Raw genomic sequence first — 17,045 nt, 5'->3', positions numbered from 1 at the left:
ACTGCAGTATAACTGCATTTCTATCTAGATGGTCCTGTGTTACATTACTTCTTTAACCAGTGAATCCATTATTTTCCCTGAAAGAGAAATTAAGCTAACATATCAGTAATTACTCATGTCACCCTTTGTGAATTGGAACTACATCTGCACATCTAGTCTACAGGAACCTACCCTGAATCCAAACTTATAATTACGGCCAAGGGTTTGCTTACCTCCTTTGCTGATTCACTTATTATAATTGAATAGATCCCATCTATCCTAGGTACTTTTTTGATGTTTAGCTTCAACAATTTCTCTTACATTTTCTTCTCAGTTATCTAAAAACTATTTAGATAACTGAGAAGAAAATGTATTTATTTGATAAATACATTTTCTTCTAATAAATAAATTTATTTGATAAATTTCTGGCATCCCCTTCTCTAAAGAATTCCTCATATGTGAATGTAGATGTAAAATTCCTATTCATTTTGTCAGCAACCTGACTGGAATTGTCAATACTTAAACCTTAGATATTTCTTGAATAGCATGGTGCATAGGTAAGCTGGTGTTATCTGTAGATACTAAAGGACTCAAACCTACATTGGTTTAATTATTTTTTTATTTCTGATTTGGAAATATGTACATAGCGGAGTCAAATGTTTCATTGTATTTTCTTACCACTTCTTCAGTGATAGCTGTCTTTGCAATATCACTGTCACAAAAGATCACTTAGGTCACAAGAACTTATTGATCACTTAGGTCAAAAGAACAACATAAATTTATTGTCACAAGAATTTTATGATCATTTGCAATGGTGATATTGCAAACACAGCTGTTACTGAAGAAGTGGTAAGAAAATACCATGAAAGGTCTTACTCCATTATGTATGTATTTCCAAACTGGAAATAAACATAATTAAACAAAATGTAGGTTTTAGTTCCTTATCTTCAAATAAAACAGTTAAACTACTGATATAAGGTGTACTAATGTGATTAATTTCCTCCCTTCCCTCTACTGTTTGCATAAATAAAGAAGTCTGCTTTTCTTTGCATTCGTTAGCATTAGTAGAGGCATTTGATGCAAGAAAAAAAAATAAATAATAAAATAAAATAAATAAATAAATAAATAAAAAAATAACCACTTCCACTTCACCCCTCTGTTCGTTCGAAATACATGTTAGCTACCTGAGCAATTATATTTCGTATATTATTCCATTCTTCTTCTATTTGTTCTCTCTCCGATGTTTTACTTATTTTTTCTTTAATCCTTTTTTCATATAAATTTTGTATACATTCTTTTTGAAGTAGATATACTTTATAACCCAACTCCTCCTTACCCCTCTGTTTAATAGCTTTTCTGTTCTTCCATTTAGCCCATAACTCTATTTTTGAAGCCACTAAAAAATTATCAGAATTAGTATCATATTCTGTAAACACCCTAGTATCTCGACATTGTTTTGCTAATTTTTGATTTACTATTACATAGTCTATTATTGATTGTGTACCTCTTGTTGACCGTATATTTATGTATATCATGTTTTCTAAAAAATGTACTTGTTATCTTTAAATTATTAAATGTTGCAAAATCTCTTAATTTATATCCATTTCCATTTATTTTATTTTCTCCATTACATCCCATGATATTTTTTATTGGCTTATTCCCTACCCGAACATTATAATCTCCCAAAATATCTACATGGTCCTTTATATTCTTATCTAGTTCTTTTTGTAACTCTAAATAAAATTTATCTGTTTCTTCCTCTTTTCCATCTTCTGGAGCATAAATTCCAATTATACACAAATAACCTCTGTCTAATTTGAATCTTACTGTTATTATTCTATTATTTATAAATGTGTAGCTCTGTATTTTGGTTTTCCATTTCTGATCTATTAATATTGCTACCCCTCCACTAGCTCTTTCCTTTAGATCTACTCCACTGTATATCATTGCATAAGAATCATAATCTTTCGTAACTTTTAATTTTTTCTTTGTTTCTGTTATTACTGCTATATTTACTTTCTTCTGTTTTAAATGCTTAAGTAGTTCGACTTCTTTAAATCCTAATGTTCCATGTTGTAATATTTAAAATGTCCATTATTCCTTTTCATTTCCTTTTTCCAGTCCAAGTCGCATCCCTTTGTCCGTCCGGTTTTTCTCTTTGAGTTTTATGAGTTTTTATTTTTTATATTTTACATGGGGAGGGAAACAGCCTCCTGCACAAATCCCCAACCTGGAGGACCAGTATGTTACTCTTCGTCTGATCCCTACCCTTTAACCTGTCTGGATAGGGTGGCCCAACTGGTAGTCTAGATACCACCAGCATAGCTCTCTGGGTCATCAGGATACTCAAGCCTTCTCACCGCAACAAGGTGGTGCCTCAATTTGAATTTATGTCCCTCAGGTTCGCAATCCCATTAGCATTGAGTTTTTCAAGTTATTCAGGTCTTTATACACCTAAATCAGATTACCCTGCAAATGCCCAAACTCCAGACGCTACAACTTTCAGAACCAGAGACTTCTCATAATCTGCCTTAGCTTGCCTAACCTCCTTTGTAACTTGATTGCAGGCTAGTTGATATTTACTGTAAGCATCTGTACCATATGATAATTTATATGCATCCCATACATTTTCTCCTCTGTCACATGCCTCATCAGTTCATCTGACATCTGTTTTAAGTCTAAGCCTTGAATGGTGTGGCGTAGTCAGTATAAAATGCCTAGTAGCTTCTACGATTGCATTCCTGAATGCTTCCCATTTATAATTTTATGTTGGTAACTTCATTAGTTGGTGCCACTGCACAGAATGTAAAAACAGTTTTAGACCATTGTTGTTTGAGTAGTCACCTTTACAAAAGCAAATTCCCTTTGCCCTTGACAGTAGTTACATCTTTAAGTAAATCCCACATCAACACACTGTGATCACTGCCACCTAGAGGTTCTTTTATCTGCAGATTCTTAATACATGGAGGGCCATTGCTGATAATCAAATCAGGAGTATTGCTTTCTCTCATTGTTTCTGTAACATGCTGCTGTAGGAAACAGTCATCCAATAAATCTACAAATGTCTTGCTAGTGTGTGCATGATCAATGCACAAGTTCCAGTCAATATCTGGAAAGTTGAAATCCTCTGTTATAAGACATTCTGATTTACTGGCCCACTCTATTTCTCTGCACAGTTGTTCATTATACTCATCACAGTCACTAGGCCTATAACACACATATTCTTACTCTCATTTTTATTTTCCCACTGCTTATGTCACACCAAATTGATTCACCGTTGTACTAGAAACCCATGTCAATTGGTTCTACTGCCTTAGACTTTATATGCTTCTTAAATTAGCACTCCTCCACTGTGCCATCTGTCCTTTCTGTACCCATTGTACTCCTGATATTCAAATTCTACATCCCTTATGTCTAAGTGACACCACATCTTCAATATGCCTACAATGTCCACATTTGATGGCTTAACCAATACTTCAAATTCATCAAATTTGTTCAATATGCTCCCAGTATTAGTGTATATGCATGTATACATGCACCAGTTCTTACACTTAGTTACCCAACACAGCCCATGTAGTTGCTTTTTCTATAAGGACCCCCAATAGGCCTTGAAATCTCTGACACCTTGCTTTCCAGGCTGCTGCATGTTCCAATAGAAGCAATGCAAAAATCACTCACACCAGATGCTGTTTCTACTCTATTATTCTGTATATCCGCAAAACTTCAAGTTTTCCATCCCGCCAACACTGCATCGATAGATCAGCAAATATTCTTGCACCCCTTTTGTTTAACTGTATCATATTTTTATATATAAAAAGTGAAAGAAAAAAAAAGTGAGGGAACTAAAGTGTGATTGAAAGGATAGAAGGTAACAAAAAAAATGTATAATAAGAGATGAATAATTGCAAAATTGACAAAATAAGGATGTTGCCACACAACTTACAAAACTGAACTCTCATCAGGTGTCAACTGCCAAGACTGCAAGCAAAATAGCAACATGTGTCTTCATTTCTGATGTAAACCACAAGCCAAAGAGTAAAAAGCATAAACATAAATAAAAATAAGAATTAGCATTAGCATTAGCATTAGTAGAGGCATTTGATGCAAGAAAGCAAGCTTATGCAGCATCAGCCAAAAAAAAAAAAAAAAAAATCCATTTCCACTTCACCCCTCTGTTCGTTCAAAATACCTGTCCAGCTGAGCCTTAAACTTATTTAGGCTATCAACCTCCACCACAAGGGATGGAAGTCTGTTCCACCAACCAACCACCCGCTGGCTAAAGGCAAATTTCCGCACGTCTATCCTACATCTGTCTTTCCTCAATTTGAATTTATGCCCTCTCAGGTGATTTTTCTGAGCTAGAGGAAGAATCCCATCAGCATTGAGCATGCTTAAACCATTCAAGGCTTTGTACACCTCTATCAGATCACCTCGCTGGTGCCTAGTCTCCAGACACTGTAATTTGCAAAACTTAAGGCTTTCTTCGTAAGAGCACCCCTTTGTTCCATTCACTAATCTTGTTGCCCTTCTCTGTACTCGTTCCAGCAGCTCTACATCCTTCTTGAAATGAGGCCTCCAGACCTGTATACAGTACTCTAGGTGTGGCCTGACCATTGCCTTATACAATGGAATAATCACCTCCTAAAATTTTATTGTTACCGAAATAAATGAAAATGAAATATTTTTGTGAGCAAAATAACATTTTTTTTTATTTTCTGCCTGTTTTTCTGCCTTCTTGTTTCTATTTTCTTGTATTCTATTCAACACACACATATATATATATATATATATATATATATATATATATATATATATATAGATATGGTAATGTTGATGTGTAGTGCCTGGAGTAGCCATCTTGCTTGAACTACCTAAGGATGGTTCTCTCTGGCATATATTTTCAGAAACTGAACATGGCTACATATTTCATTACTAGACATTTTTTACTGGTAACTGGATGGAAGTTGAGCTCATCATTTCAGAAATAAGGCTGTTTAAAACTCTCTCTCTCTCTCTCTCTCTCTCTCTCTCTCTCTCTATTATAAGTTAGAATAAAGTGGGCAACCTAAACAACCATATGGTTCTTCATTATATTTATTAGTCTGAAAAGTAAAGAAAAGAAGGGGTGGAATGAAAAATTAACAAACACATCTTGACAGCAGTGGTGACTACCAAGATCAACTAATAAATCACAATAATTAATATTGCTCGATTTTCTTTTCATTAAGTAAACTGGTGATACTGCACAACACATTTAAATCAGGACTTCATTCTAAATTACTAGACCTCATTAAGGTTCTGTAACAATAATTTTTCGCTGGACGATTGCTTTCAATCATGATATAAAAGTGGCTTCACTTTTTTAACACGATTTTAAAAGAATTTGGGCAAATAGGCTGAGAAACAATTTTATTTCCTGAACATTACTTAAAGCATGATAAAAAAAGTGAAGTTTTTATAATCATAAATTTATCCTTTAATCATAAAATTTTTTGAGAGGAATTTGAACAAAATTTTAACACGCAAATATAAAGAAACTAAAAATATTTCATTTCACTGATGAATTCTTTGATATTTTCAATCATTTGTCTGTATGCCACGTGTGTATGTGAGTGTGCAGATGTGTTCATTAATTTACCACTTTTCGTTTTTAAAAATAATTATACCTGTGATCCTTTATTAATAATCCTATAAATTTTATTACACTGTAAATAATACAGTCACTTATTACATAAACAATAATAAAATTTATGCAACCGTTTGCACATTTCTTTTTCATATAAAACTTTCTGTAAACAACATTAAACACATGATATTGATTAGTATTTTAATGACCTAACTCGTTTGAATTCCAAAACAAGATAACTTCACTGCAGTTATATGGCAGTATTTACTACCAGTAAGGAGGTTAGGTGGTTAAAGAGGAATGGAATGGAAATTTAGTATTCATTACACCTGCTTAAAAAAGAATATGTGGTATTCTCTAATTCCATTTGCATATGGAGAATGTTTATCAAATTATGTGAATAATTTTGTAATCCTGACTTCGCAAATTTATCACCAGAATTTTATTCCAAAAGCAATCCTATTATAAGACAAAATATTAAAAGTGATTTCTAATATATATATATACATACATATACACACACACACACACACACAAACACACATACATATATATACACACACAGTAAACTCCCATTATGACACCCCTGCTTATAGTGCTCTCCCACTTTGCATGCTCTTTTCTTCTAGCTCTGTGGTCAGTCCAATGACATGCCATATATTTTTTGATGTCTAAAGCACTCCCATTTAAAATGCTCTCCCACTTATATTATTTTTTTTTTAAAGTTTCAAGAAGGAATAAACCCAGGTATAACCCTTCTTCCTCTTGATTTTTGGTTTTGGTAAAGGGAAGATAGAGTAAATTCTAGGCCTCATTTATGGTAGAATTTGTTAATGTCATAGAAATCAGCCCAGTGCAAATGATGTTTCTTTATTTCTTATTTAAATTGAAGTTCTGAAGGTAGAATTTTTGCATTTGCACCCAGCTTTTTTTTCCCTTTTTAATTCAACATTGTTCATCCTCTATACTCACTGATACAGCAATCAATATTATCTTTTATGTACTGTATATGTATTCTACATGACAGCAACAAATTTCATTGATGTTAGCATTATTATTATGTGAATACTGCATTTATTATGTTTTATAAACATTGTGAATGTAGCACGTATTTGCATAATAAACCCTGCATATTATAGTATAAACATTTATCATATAGTATTCACACGATAAGCCTTGAGAATTATATACTCAAAATATGTTTAGCGTAATTTAATAAGGTCTTGTTAAAAATGTTAATTTTTTTAACAGTGTACAAAAAAATGGTCAAAGATGTAAAAAAAAGTAGTATATTAAGTGTGTAGATTTTCATCACATATATTAATCACTGTTTCATAAACAATGGGGAGAAAAATCAGTGTTATCTACCTAAATATTGAATAAATATGAGAGTTAGCCCCCAAAGAGGAGGGGTGAGGCTAACTTTCATATTTCTTTAATATTTCCCTCTACTGATGCTTTCCCATTTTTTAGGAGCTTACTGTTATTACACACACACACACACACACACACACACACACACACACACACACACACACATATATATATATATATATATATATATATTATATATATACACACACAATTGTTTTGATCTATATCAAATTTTGATTCATTTATTTTACAAACTGTTCTGAGGAGCTTCACTGATGAAATACTAGAATAATGCACAAAAATTTATTATTTACCTGCAGGCTTTTTTGTTGCTTTAATTAGCCTTATGTATGTTATGTACTATAATATTGCAGTTAATTGGAGGAAAATCATGAGTGGCAAAGAGTAACATTTTAATAATATATATATATATATATATATAATTTTTTTTTCCACAAATGTGTGTAATGTTATAATGCTTCTTTTGAGCTTGGCATGATTAGTTATTCATGCTTATTTATAATAACATGCTGCAGATTGTCTTAAGTTATTTTATCAATACTTATACAAATTTTTGAACATACAAAATCATGTTGAAAAAGAAACAGGGTCCCAATTTTAAAATTAGGTAGTCCATGTGTGTTCTCTGAGGATTTATTTTGTGCCTTTTCTTATAACTTGAATGTTAAATAGGGGGAGGGGGGCAATCTGTTTCATTATTTATTCAAAGGTAAATAGAGATGCTGAAAATATTTTGCCTTAGGCAATATAAACCATACTCAGAATAAGCTGAGCATTTAATGGTTTCTAGCATTTTAGGTCCTCCTAAGACAGAGAGGTAATTTTTCATAAAAGTTATGGTATAAACACATGTGAATGCAAATGTTTAATGAAAAATTATATCAGAATTTTCACCATAATTCTTTTTTTTTTACTGTTACAAGGGTACTAAAAAAAAGTCTTTACCACTTATCCAGTGAGCATCAGATCACACAATTTTATCCGTTTTATTGTCCTTTTTATTTCAAGGACAATTTTTTTCTTTCTTTTTTTCAATCTGATTATGTGTAGTATAAATTGTGGCAAGTGGGAAAGACGCTGAATATCAGGGATGAAATTTGTACTAGTAGGGTGGATATGCTCTAGCTTTTGTGGCCACTAACAACAGAACAAGACAGGGGCACTTGAGAGTTTGCAGAACTTGGGTTTGATCACCACCACCACCACCAACAACACCACCATCATTTTATTGGTCTGTCTGGCAAAGGCATAATGGTTCTCTTCTTATGGAGAGCTGTGTCAAAGGCACAACCATGAGGGCAACACAAGGTGCTACGGAGGGAGTCACCGGAAGGATGGGACTACAGACTGCCACGTTGTCACTGCCAACTTCCTTTCCTCTTGATGTTACATGGAAGCAGCTGATATTCACATTGAAAACAAGCATTCCCATCATTGGTCTAGTCTACTTAATCATTTCCTCCAAAACTGGCACTGGAGGAAAAACAGTGTGGATAAAAATGCTACTTTTCACCATTTCTCCTGCCATCTCCATGGCTCTAGGTTATGGACCACTGCCACCACCACCACCACCACCACTGAACAGTAGACGGAAAACACTGGTAGTTGTGCTATGGGGGTGTCATTAGCAGTCTATAATATCTGATTTGGCTTGGGACCTAGGTGGAGGCCTTCTTGGGAAGACTCCTACAATAAACAAAAAGCAAAATAAATGATTAATTTCACAATTCATATTTAAAATTTTATCAGTGTCAGTTTCACTATTAATAATTTTATAAATATTTTAAAATAAAGCAATTAAAAAAAAAAGTGCATGATAAATGTAAATTAAAATGCTGGTTCTGAAAAAATTGCTGTATACCTCTTGATAACCGGGCTATCTTATCTCGATCACACTCTGTTTCTGATAATTCATTGCCACTACTTCCTCTCAAAACCACGGTATCTGCTCTGCTGAAAGTATATATTGTACCCTCACTATCACTTTCATCACTCGATAACCTATTGAAAATAGAAATAAAAAATTCTGTGTATATACAATAATGTATAAGTAATCTTTATTTCTTAAAATGATATAAATACTGCTGCAACAAATACAAAATAACATTTAAGTATGGTATCTATTTTCCATTTGTTAAAAAAAGTAAATAAATTAAGATGGTGGCTTATAAGTCCAGCCAAAACATCTGTCATGCACCAGAACATTTTATTTGACAAATCTATAAGGTGCATTCAAATTAGTACTACAGGGTATTTGGAAAGTCTCTATATCTGTATAACAGCAATGTGTAAAATGATAGGAGTGATATGAGTTACTATCATTTGGTGTGATATATGTGTCAAGATCAGCTGGCTGTGCGATAGCTATTGTGGCAGTCAATTATGGAGTGTGTTAACAATGGTTTTACCATTGGAGGGGCATTTTTTTTTTTTTTTGGTTGAGTATGTTTTTAACAAGCATGGTGAGTATTCAAAAAGCATCCAAGAAAACTTCGATAAGAAATTTCCAAATACTCCAATATCACATTGGTATGCTGGGCATTAATAGAAAAATTCTGTGAGACAGGTGCAGTACACAATGCAGAACATAGTGGAAGACCACCGAAACTGACAGAAGAGAAACTCCTGGATATTTCAGACTGAATACTGCAAAGTCTTTTAAAATCAATGCAGAAGTTCGAAATCAAACAGTATGTATGAATGCTCAAAATACCTGATTATGGACATCAAAAATCCATAGTCTACATCAAACACCTCTCTATCAGCAGAAGGTTGGTATTTGGGTTACTATCTCCAGAAGAAGTATCATTGAGCCTATCTTCTTCAATGAACAATAACCTCTGAACATTACTGTTCCAATATTCTTACCAATTTATCAGAGAACAGAATGAGGATGAAATCAAGAATGGGTGGTTTCAGCAAGATTCCGTCTTCTTGTTGGCTGGTGGCAAGACAAATGGTTCAATTACACCAAGGGTTTAATAACCAAAAATTTTCATCCAGACATTAAATAGTTTGGGAAGGGTATGACAAGTTGGTTTCTACCGAACCTCTATTCAGTGTAGTGTTAGTAGTATTAGTAACGGCCGCATGGTGCAAGAAAGCCTATGGCTTATGCTGCACCAGCCAAAAAAAAAAAAAAAAAATCCTAACAAAACAATGATAAAAACAAAAAAAAAAATAAATAAATAAAATAAATAACTAAATAATAATAATTAATAAATAAAAAAAAAAAATAAAATAAAATATAAATAAAAAGGAAATTAAACCTATCATCCTATGCGCTTCCCTTACCCAAAAGGACTATCCAGATGACCTTTGAATTTCCCCAAACTGTCGGCCTCTACCACCGATGAAGGCAACTTATTGCAGTAATTTATAACTCGCTGGCTAAAATAAAACTTCCTGCAGTCCAATCTAAACATTTCCCCCCATAACTTGAATTTATGTCTCCTAGTTCTAGCATCATTTATAATCTTGAAAATTTTGTCCTCATTCATTTTACTGATGCCTCTCAGAGCCTTAAACACCTCAATCAAATCTCCTCTAAGGTGTCTAGTTTCCAAACTCTGCAACCCACATATTCGAAGTCTTTCTTCATAAGGACACCCTTTTGCCGATCTCACCAGGCGAGTTACCCTTCTTTGCACCCTTTCAAGAAGCTCGATGTCTTTCTTTAGGTGCGGTCTCCATACTTGAACACAGTATTCCAAGTGTGGTCTAACATAAGCCTTATATAATGGGATTATCACATCCCTATCTCTACTTGCAAAAGTTCGATAGATCATCGATAGGACACCATGGACCTTCCTTGCAACCTGTTTACAATGCTCAGAGAATTTCATGTCTGACCGTATCGTAACACCCAAGACCCTTTCCTCCAGTACTGGGTTTAGTTGAACTCCACCAAGTGAATAAGTTTTTTTGAGATTACTGTTTCCCAGGTGTAATACCTTACACTTTGTTGGATTAAAGCACAGCTGCCATTTTTCTGACCATTCCTGAAGTCTATCTAGGTCTCTCTGAAGAAGCTCAGCTTGACAGTGATCATTAACTACTCTACCAATTTTAACATCATCTGCAAATTTAGACATCACGCCCTCTATCCCTTCATCAATGTCGTTTATGAAAATTAAAAACAACAGTGGCCCTAATACTGATCCTTGGGGAACCCCACTTCTTACATCAACCCAATCTGAGGAATGGCCATTTATCACAACCCTATGCCTCCTGCCCTGAAGCCATCCTTCTATCCATCTAAGGATTTTCCCAGTGATTCCAACCTGTTCCAGCTTATAAAGCAACCGCTCATGTGGGACTGAGTCAAAAGCATTGCTGAAATCTAAATAAACAATGTCGAAATTATTCCCTAAATCCAGCTCATGAGTGACCCTTTCGAAATAGCGAACCAGATTTGTTAAACATGATTTTCCCTTTACAAAACCATGCTGAGTATCCTTGAGAATTTCAATTCGATCCAAATGATCCTGAATTCCACCCTTAATCATTGCCTCCATGATTTTCCCTACTACTGAAGTCAGACTGATAGGTCGATAATTTCCAACTTCACTTTTAGAGCCACCCTTATGTATGGGAGATACATTTGCACTTTTCCAATCCAAGGGAATCTCCCCAGAGTCTAGTGATGCTCACATAATTAGCCTCAATGGTTCAATGCACTCGCTTGCCGCCTCTCTTAAGATTATAGGGTATATTCCCATCAACTCCAGGAGCCTTACTGGTCTGTAGGCTCGAAAGTTTTTTCATTAAATAATCTTGCGAAATTTCAATATCATTAATTACATATTTTTTAACTTCGCTCCCACAATTTCCCATTGCCACAAAAGGTTTTTCATTTGTAAATATCGATGCAAAATAACCGTTGAGTTCATCTGCAACGGCAGCTGGTGTATTTATTACTATCCCCTTTCCCTTACATAAAGGTCCGATCTGGTTTGTCCTGCTCTTCTTGGCATTTATATATGTGAAGAATTCTTTATCCCCCCTCTTTGCTCTGTTTGCTAGTGATTTCTCATAAACTGTTATTATTATTATTTTATTATTTGTTATTTAGGAGCATTAGCAACTAAGGCCATATTGCTCCGGGATATGCAGTGGTCATTCCCTGACCTTTCCGCATCCTCCGTATTTGGTGGTGTCTCATAAACTGTCTTTGCCTGTCGAACCTTTTCTGTGGCTCTATTACAGATCACCTTGTAGCTGTTATAGGCTTCAGTACTTTTTATTGCTCTGTAACCTTTCCATGCCACCTTTTTTCTGCTCAAGTAATGTGGCAACTTCACTATTCATCCAACTTGGAACCCTTCTCGTGGAGTATTTTTTTAATGGTATATACGCATTCAAGGCATCTGTGATTAATGTTTTAAAAGCGTACCACAGTTCAATTGTATTCATTCTCAGCACGATATCTACCCAGCTAACAGAGGCCATGTAGTACCTTAAGGCATCATAATTTCCTTTTCTGAAATTAAAACCCATTCCTTTGCCTTTTACTTCTGCTACCTCTCTTGTCATCATCCACCGTAGAACTCCGTGATCACTTCCTGCTACTGGTTCCTCTACTATCAGCCCTGTTATGTCATCTGATTCATGTGTGATGATGAGGTCTAGGATATTCTTTTCTCTAGTACTTTCCCTGACATGTTGATACAAATAACAGTCATCTAGTTGATTTAAAAATTTTGTTCCCCATGTCGAGTTTCCTTCCCATTTACTCCAATCAATTAGAGGCAAATTGAAATCACCCATAATAAGGCATTGACGCTTACTTGCCCATTCCATTTGCATGTAGAGGCTTTTGTCATAATCTTCACAATCACCTGCTCTGTAGATAACTCCTACTCGCATTATATCTTTGTTTCCAACTATCTCACACCATACAGACTCTATACTAGCTTGTGAAATGTCTGAATCCGGGAAAGCTATCATTGCACTCAGGCTGCTTCTGATAAGAAGCATTACCCCACCACCCCTTCTATCTACTCTATCCTTCCTAAATACATTATACAAGCCGTACTGAAACTCATCATCCCCAATTTCCGGGTGGCACCACGTCTCTGTAAGACCTATGATGTCCGCGTTACTTGTTTTAACCAGCAGTTCGAATTCGCTCATTTTATTGACGACACTTCTAACGTTACTGTATAAACAATTAAGATTTACTGTTCTTGTATATTTAACAACCCTAACACAACCCTTGAAGTTTTTTAGGCTCTCTTCCCTGATATTAGCTACCCGCTCACGTGAAACGTCTTTACCCCCAGTGTTCCTGATTATAGGACACAGGTTCTTTGGAAAATTAAATGAATTAGGTATTTCAGCACATTCATGGTGTACTTGTAGATAAAAAGAAGACTGGGTGTATCTGTTCTGCATAGGTGCCATGAGTACCAGGATTTACAAGAGGAATGATTGACGGAGTGCCCAATATGCAAGCACTGATTTCTGGATGTGAAGCCCTTCTACTGAAGACAAGGAAAGACTTTTGGGCTTTCCAAAATTTTGAAGTACAGGTTTTCAAGAGAAGACAAATCCTGCTACAAATGGAACAAGAACAATGCAGATGAAACAATCTATGTAAAAAATGTGGTCAGGTTGAATGGGCTAAATAGTCCACTGGACATTACAACGGAGAATTTTGCAGTCAGGGTAAACATTGGATGTGAGGTACCATTCTAATTAATGGTGGTAGCTTACCCTGTGAAAATACACAAATGTAGCTATCACTCACAACAGAACAGCATTCTTGTGTGAGAACAGCATGAAATAAGATGACTCTTGCATTTTTATGTGCCGCACTGGATATTTTCATAGCACATTCCAGTGTTTTGTGACTGAAATGGATATATATAGAATGTTTCTTTCAGCTATGGCAAGCAAAAAGGGAAGAAGTTATTTAACCACAGGTGACACTCATGTAAAACTCACATCTTCTTCAGTAGAAGGTGACTACTTCACTTCCTTGTGGAAGAGAAACTAACATCCTTTTCAATAGGAGGTGATTTAACCACAGGTGACACGCATGTAAAACTCGCATCTTCTTCAGTAGGAGGTGACTACTTCACTTCCTTGTGGAGGAGAAACTAACATTCTTTTCAGTAGGAGGTGACTATTTCTTCCTGAAAACATGAACCATGCAACATCATGTTGAAAACAATTTCCGCCATGCAACGAAAAGCTCCCACAACATTTTCTTGAACGATCTTTGCTGCATGAGTTGATCCTCCAGCTCCAATATCATTCTGAAATTAAAATTCCAAGGAGTGACCAGTTCCTACAACACAATATCCTAAGGGGAGCTGCTTCATTTGCTGAGCTTTAGTTTACTGCAAAGTGGTTCTTTGTGCTGTGAACAGCTGTGCGATGTGGTTCTTGGTACTCCAGGCACGAGCTCTGGCAGCTGGTAGACAATCAATAATGATTCAAGAGGGCTAGTACAAACAGGTCAGTTCATTTGTAGTTAGCTAACATTTCATCCCCGAGTGGTCTTCCAAGTCAGAGTATTTAAGAAGGGCGAATGCTTCAATGACTGGTCTTTCAAGTCTGAGTACTCAATGAGGATAGGTGCTTCAGGGTGTTCATTTTATGGCTGATTGGTCTTTTAAGTTGGTGTATTTCATTTATTAAAAAGACTTTTCCCAAATGGGACATCACATTGAGATTGTATGCACTGACTGCAATTTCTAAACTAGCTATTTTTTGTGGCAGGGACTCCAAATTCACATAACCTGAACTGCGGGGCTTCAATGCCTTATGATGGAGCAGATACAAGAAGTGCCAGACTTCAATATCTTTTAATAGAGTGGAATTAGTGCCCGTAAGTCTGTAATTATCTCTACAGTATTGTGAATAGTGGTGGGGATGCTAGGAGATCTAGATGGGGCCACCTAGTACAATAAATAAAAAAAATCCATTCAAAGCCTTAAACACCTCAATCAGATCACTTCACAGGTGCCTAGTCTCCAGACGCTAATTCCAGAACTGAAGACTTTCTTGGAAAGATCGCCCATTTTGCCCCCTTTGCTAATCTCATTGCCTTTCTCTGCACCCATTCTATCAGTTCTACATCCTTACTAAAACGAGGTCTTTAGACCTGTATGCAATACTCAAGATGTGACCTAACCATTGCCTTGTACAATTTGATAATCCCTGCTAGCAAAATTCCTGTATATTCATCAATATTTCTAATAAATACTGAAAGCAATAAGAGGCTAGCATTGAATTCTGAGGGATGTCACTGATATCATTAGTCAAAGAACATGTGCTCATCATTAACTATTGTTTTGTCTTCTGCCACACAATCAGTCCTTTAAAAGCAGTAACTTGCCCATAATGTCATGGTGCTCCAATATTTATAACATTCTTTTATGTGGAACAGTATCAAAAGCTTCACTGAAAGCTAGGTATATAATAATCAAATTTATTGGATCTGTTGTCAAGGCTAGTGGGAGCCGGACGTATTCAAAGCCGCTAAGTAAATTTTCTTATTTATTGATTTGAAATTATTGTTTTTCTAAAACTTTTGATTTAAATTTAGTAGTATAGCATTATTTTGTGATTTTCTGATTAATGTTTATTTATTCTTTACTTGGCCTTGTAATTGCATAAAAGTATCGGTAAAGGTATCAAATCCACGTGTTACAAGTTGCAGCTCCGCAGAACAAGAAGTTTTTTAGCCATATTTAGCCGCTTTATTGACCAATTGTTACATCAAATTATTTTCTATAAGTAGCTTATAGACCTAGTCAGGATTGTTAGTTTATTCTGAATTGAGACAGCGAGATTTGTAAGATAATTAATACTTAAGTGTGCATAGATTTACCATTTGTAACTTGCCACCATTGTTATATGACACAACGTTATATCCCAAAATTGATAGCGTTAGTATAGTTTATAATATAATATTGTCAATTAATCGGTAAAATCTATTAATTTTGTTAAACTTCGTTGTCATTATATTTAGTTAAAAGTACAATTAAATTGTACTTTTAACTAAATACATATAACGACTTAGATTACAAACGTAACATAATTAATTAATATATAACTTGATATAGAAATTATATAAACGGCTAATGGGAGTGCCGTAGCTCAGAGGAGAATGAGGGGGGAGTAGTTGCCCTCTGAATCACAGCCTTTTAAAATGCACTGCTTGCATGATGCTTGTGGAGCAATCGGGTACGGGACATGATATAGCCATGGGGGATGTCTTTGTGTGTGCGTGATGCAAGGAGTGTACGAAATCAGGTGACAACACAGCGTTGTTATAGGCCTATATGAGAGCTTGAAGGACAGGGTAGATGCCCACAAAGGATCTAAATTGAGGGGGCCCATCAAGCTCTCAGCTGCCCACATCAATGCCAGAGCTTGCACTCGTTCATCACGCAACACAGCGGCAACCCCCAAGGCAGAATGCGCTGGTCCTACAGGAACTAGTAGTTGTTGGTGATGCTATTGTCAGGGAAACGGGGAACATGCTTTGTAAAAAGGATAGGTGGAACAGGACCAGAGTACGTCTGCCAGGGGCAAAGGTTGATGACATTGTAGAGCTGATATCATCTTTTAAGGGCACAAAAGGTGATATAGTTGTATGCGTTCGCACTAATGATATTAAGGGTAGAAGACCGGCAGAATTACTTCACAAGTACACGTCACTGTTGAAAACAAGCCATGAATTAGGGTTGAATTTGAAAGTGTCTGCAATTCTGCCCAGTCACGATAGTAGGGAGTATATGATGAGAGCCTTGTCAATCAATTCAGCCCTGGAAAGATTGTGCAAGGCTCAAGGGGTAGCATTTTGCTACCCCTTGAGCTCAGGTAGCCCATTTGCTCAGGTAGCTAACAAACTAAATGAATATTTTGCATCGACATTCACACACAAGGAGTTATTCAGCAAGGGGAATGCCAGAGGCATATTCAACTCTGGAACTAAGATAGATAATCTTGTAATAACTGAGAGTAAAGTGGAGGAGAAATTGTCGAAGATAAACACAAGAAAGGCACCTGGGGTGGTTGGGATCTATCC

The 17,045-nt window shown here is 35.6% G+C and overlaps 1 protein-coding gene across 1 annotated transcript in view; it reads right to left on the bottom strand.

The window, feature by feature from the left end:
- Positions 1-7,514: 7,514 nt before the first annotated feature.
- The window catches only part of LOC150080136 (cell adhesion molecule Dscam1-like), a 1,047,872-nt gene continuing 1,038,341 nt past the window's right edge, over positions 7,515-17,045 (bottom strand). Inside the window, 2 exon segments of the mRNA XM_090381929.1 lie at positions 7,515-8,686; positions 8,862-9,001. Of these exon segments, the coding sequence (XP_090238055.1) occupies positions 8,625-8,686; positions 8,862-9,001 (202 nt within the window). The 3' untranslated portion in view covers positions 7,515-8,624.

Source organism: Mastigoproctus giganteus, chromosome 9 (assembly GCF_048544385.1).
Source record: "Mastigoproctus giganteus isolate SK-2022 chromosome 9, ASM4854438v1, whole genome shotgun sequence".
Classification (NCBI taxonomy): Eukaryota; Metazoa; Arthropoda; class Arachnida; order Uropygi; family Thelyphonidae; genus Mastigoproctus; species Mastigoproctus giganteus.
Note: the sequence above shows the minus strand (reverse complement) of the source record. Positions and strands in the feature narration are given on the sequence as shown.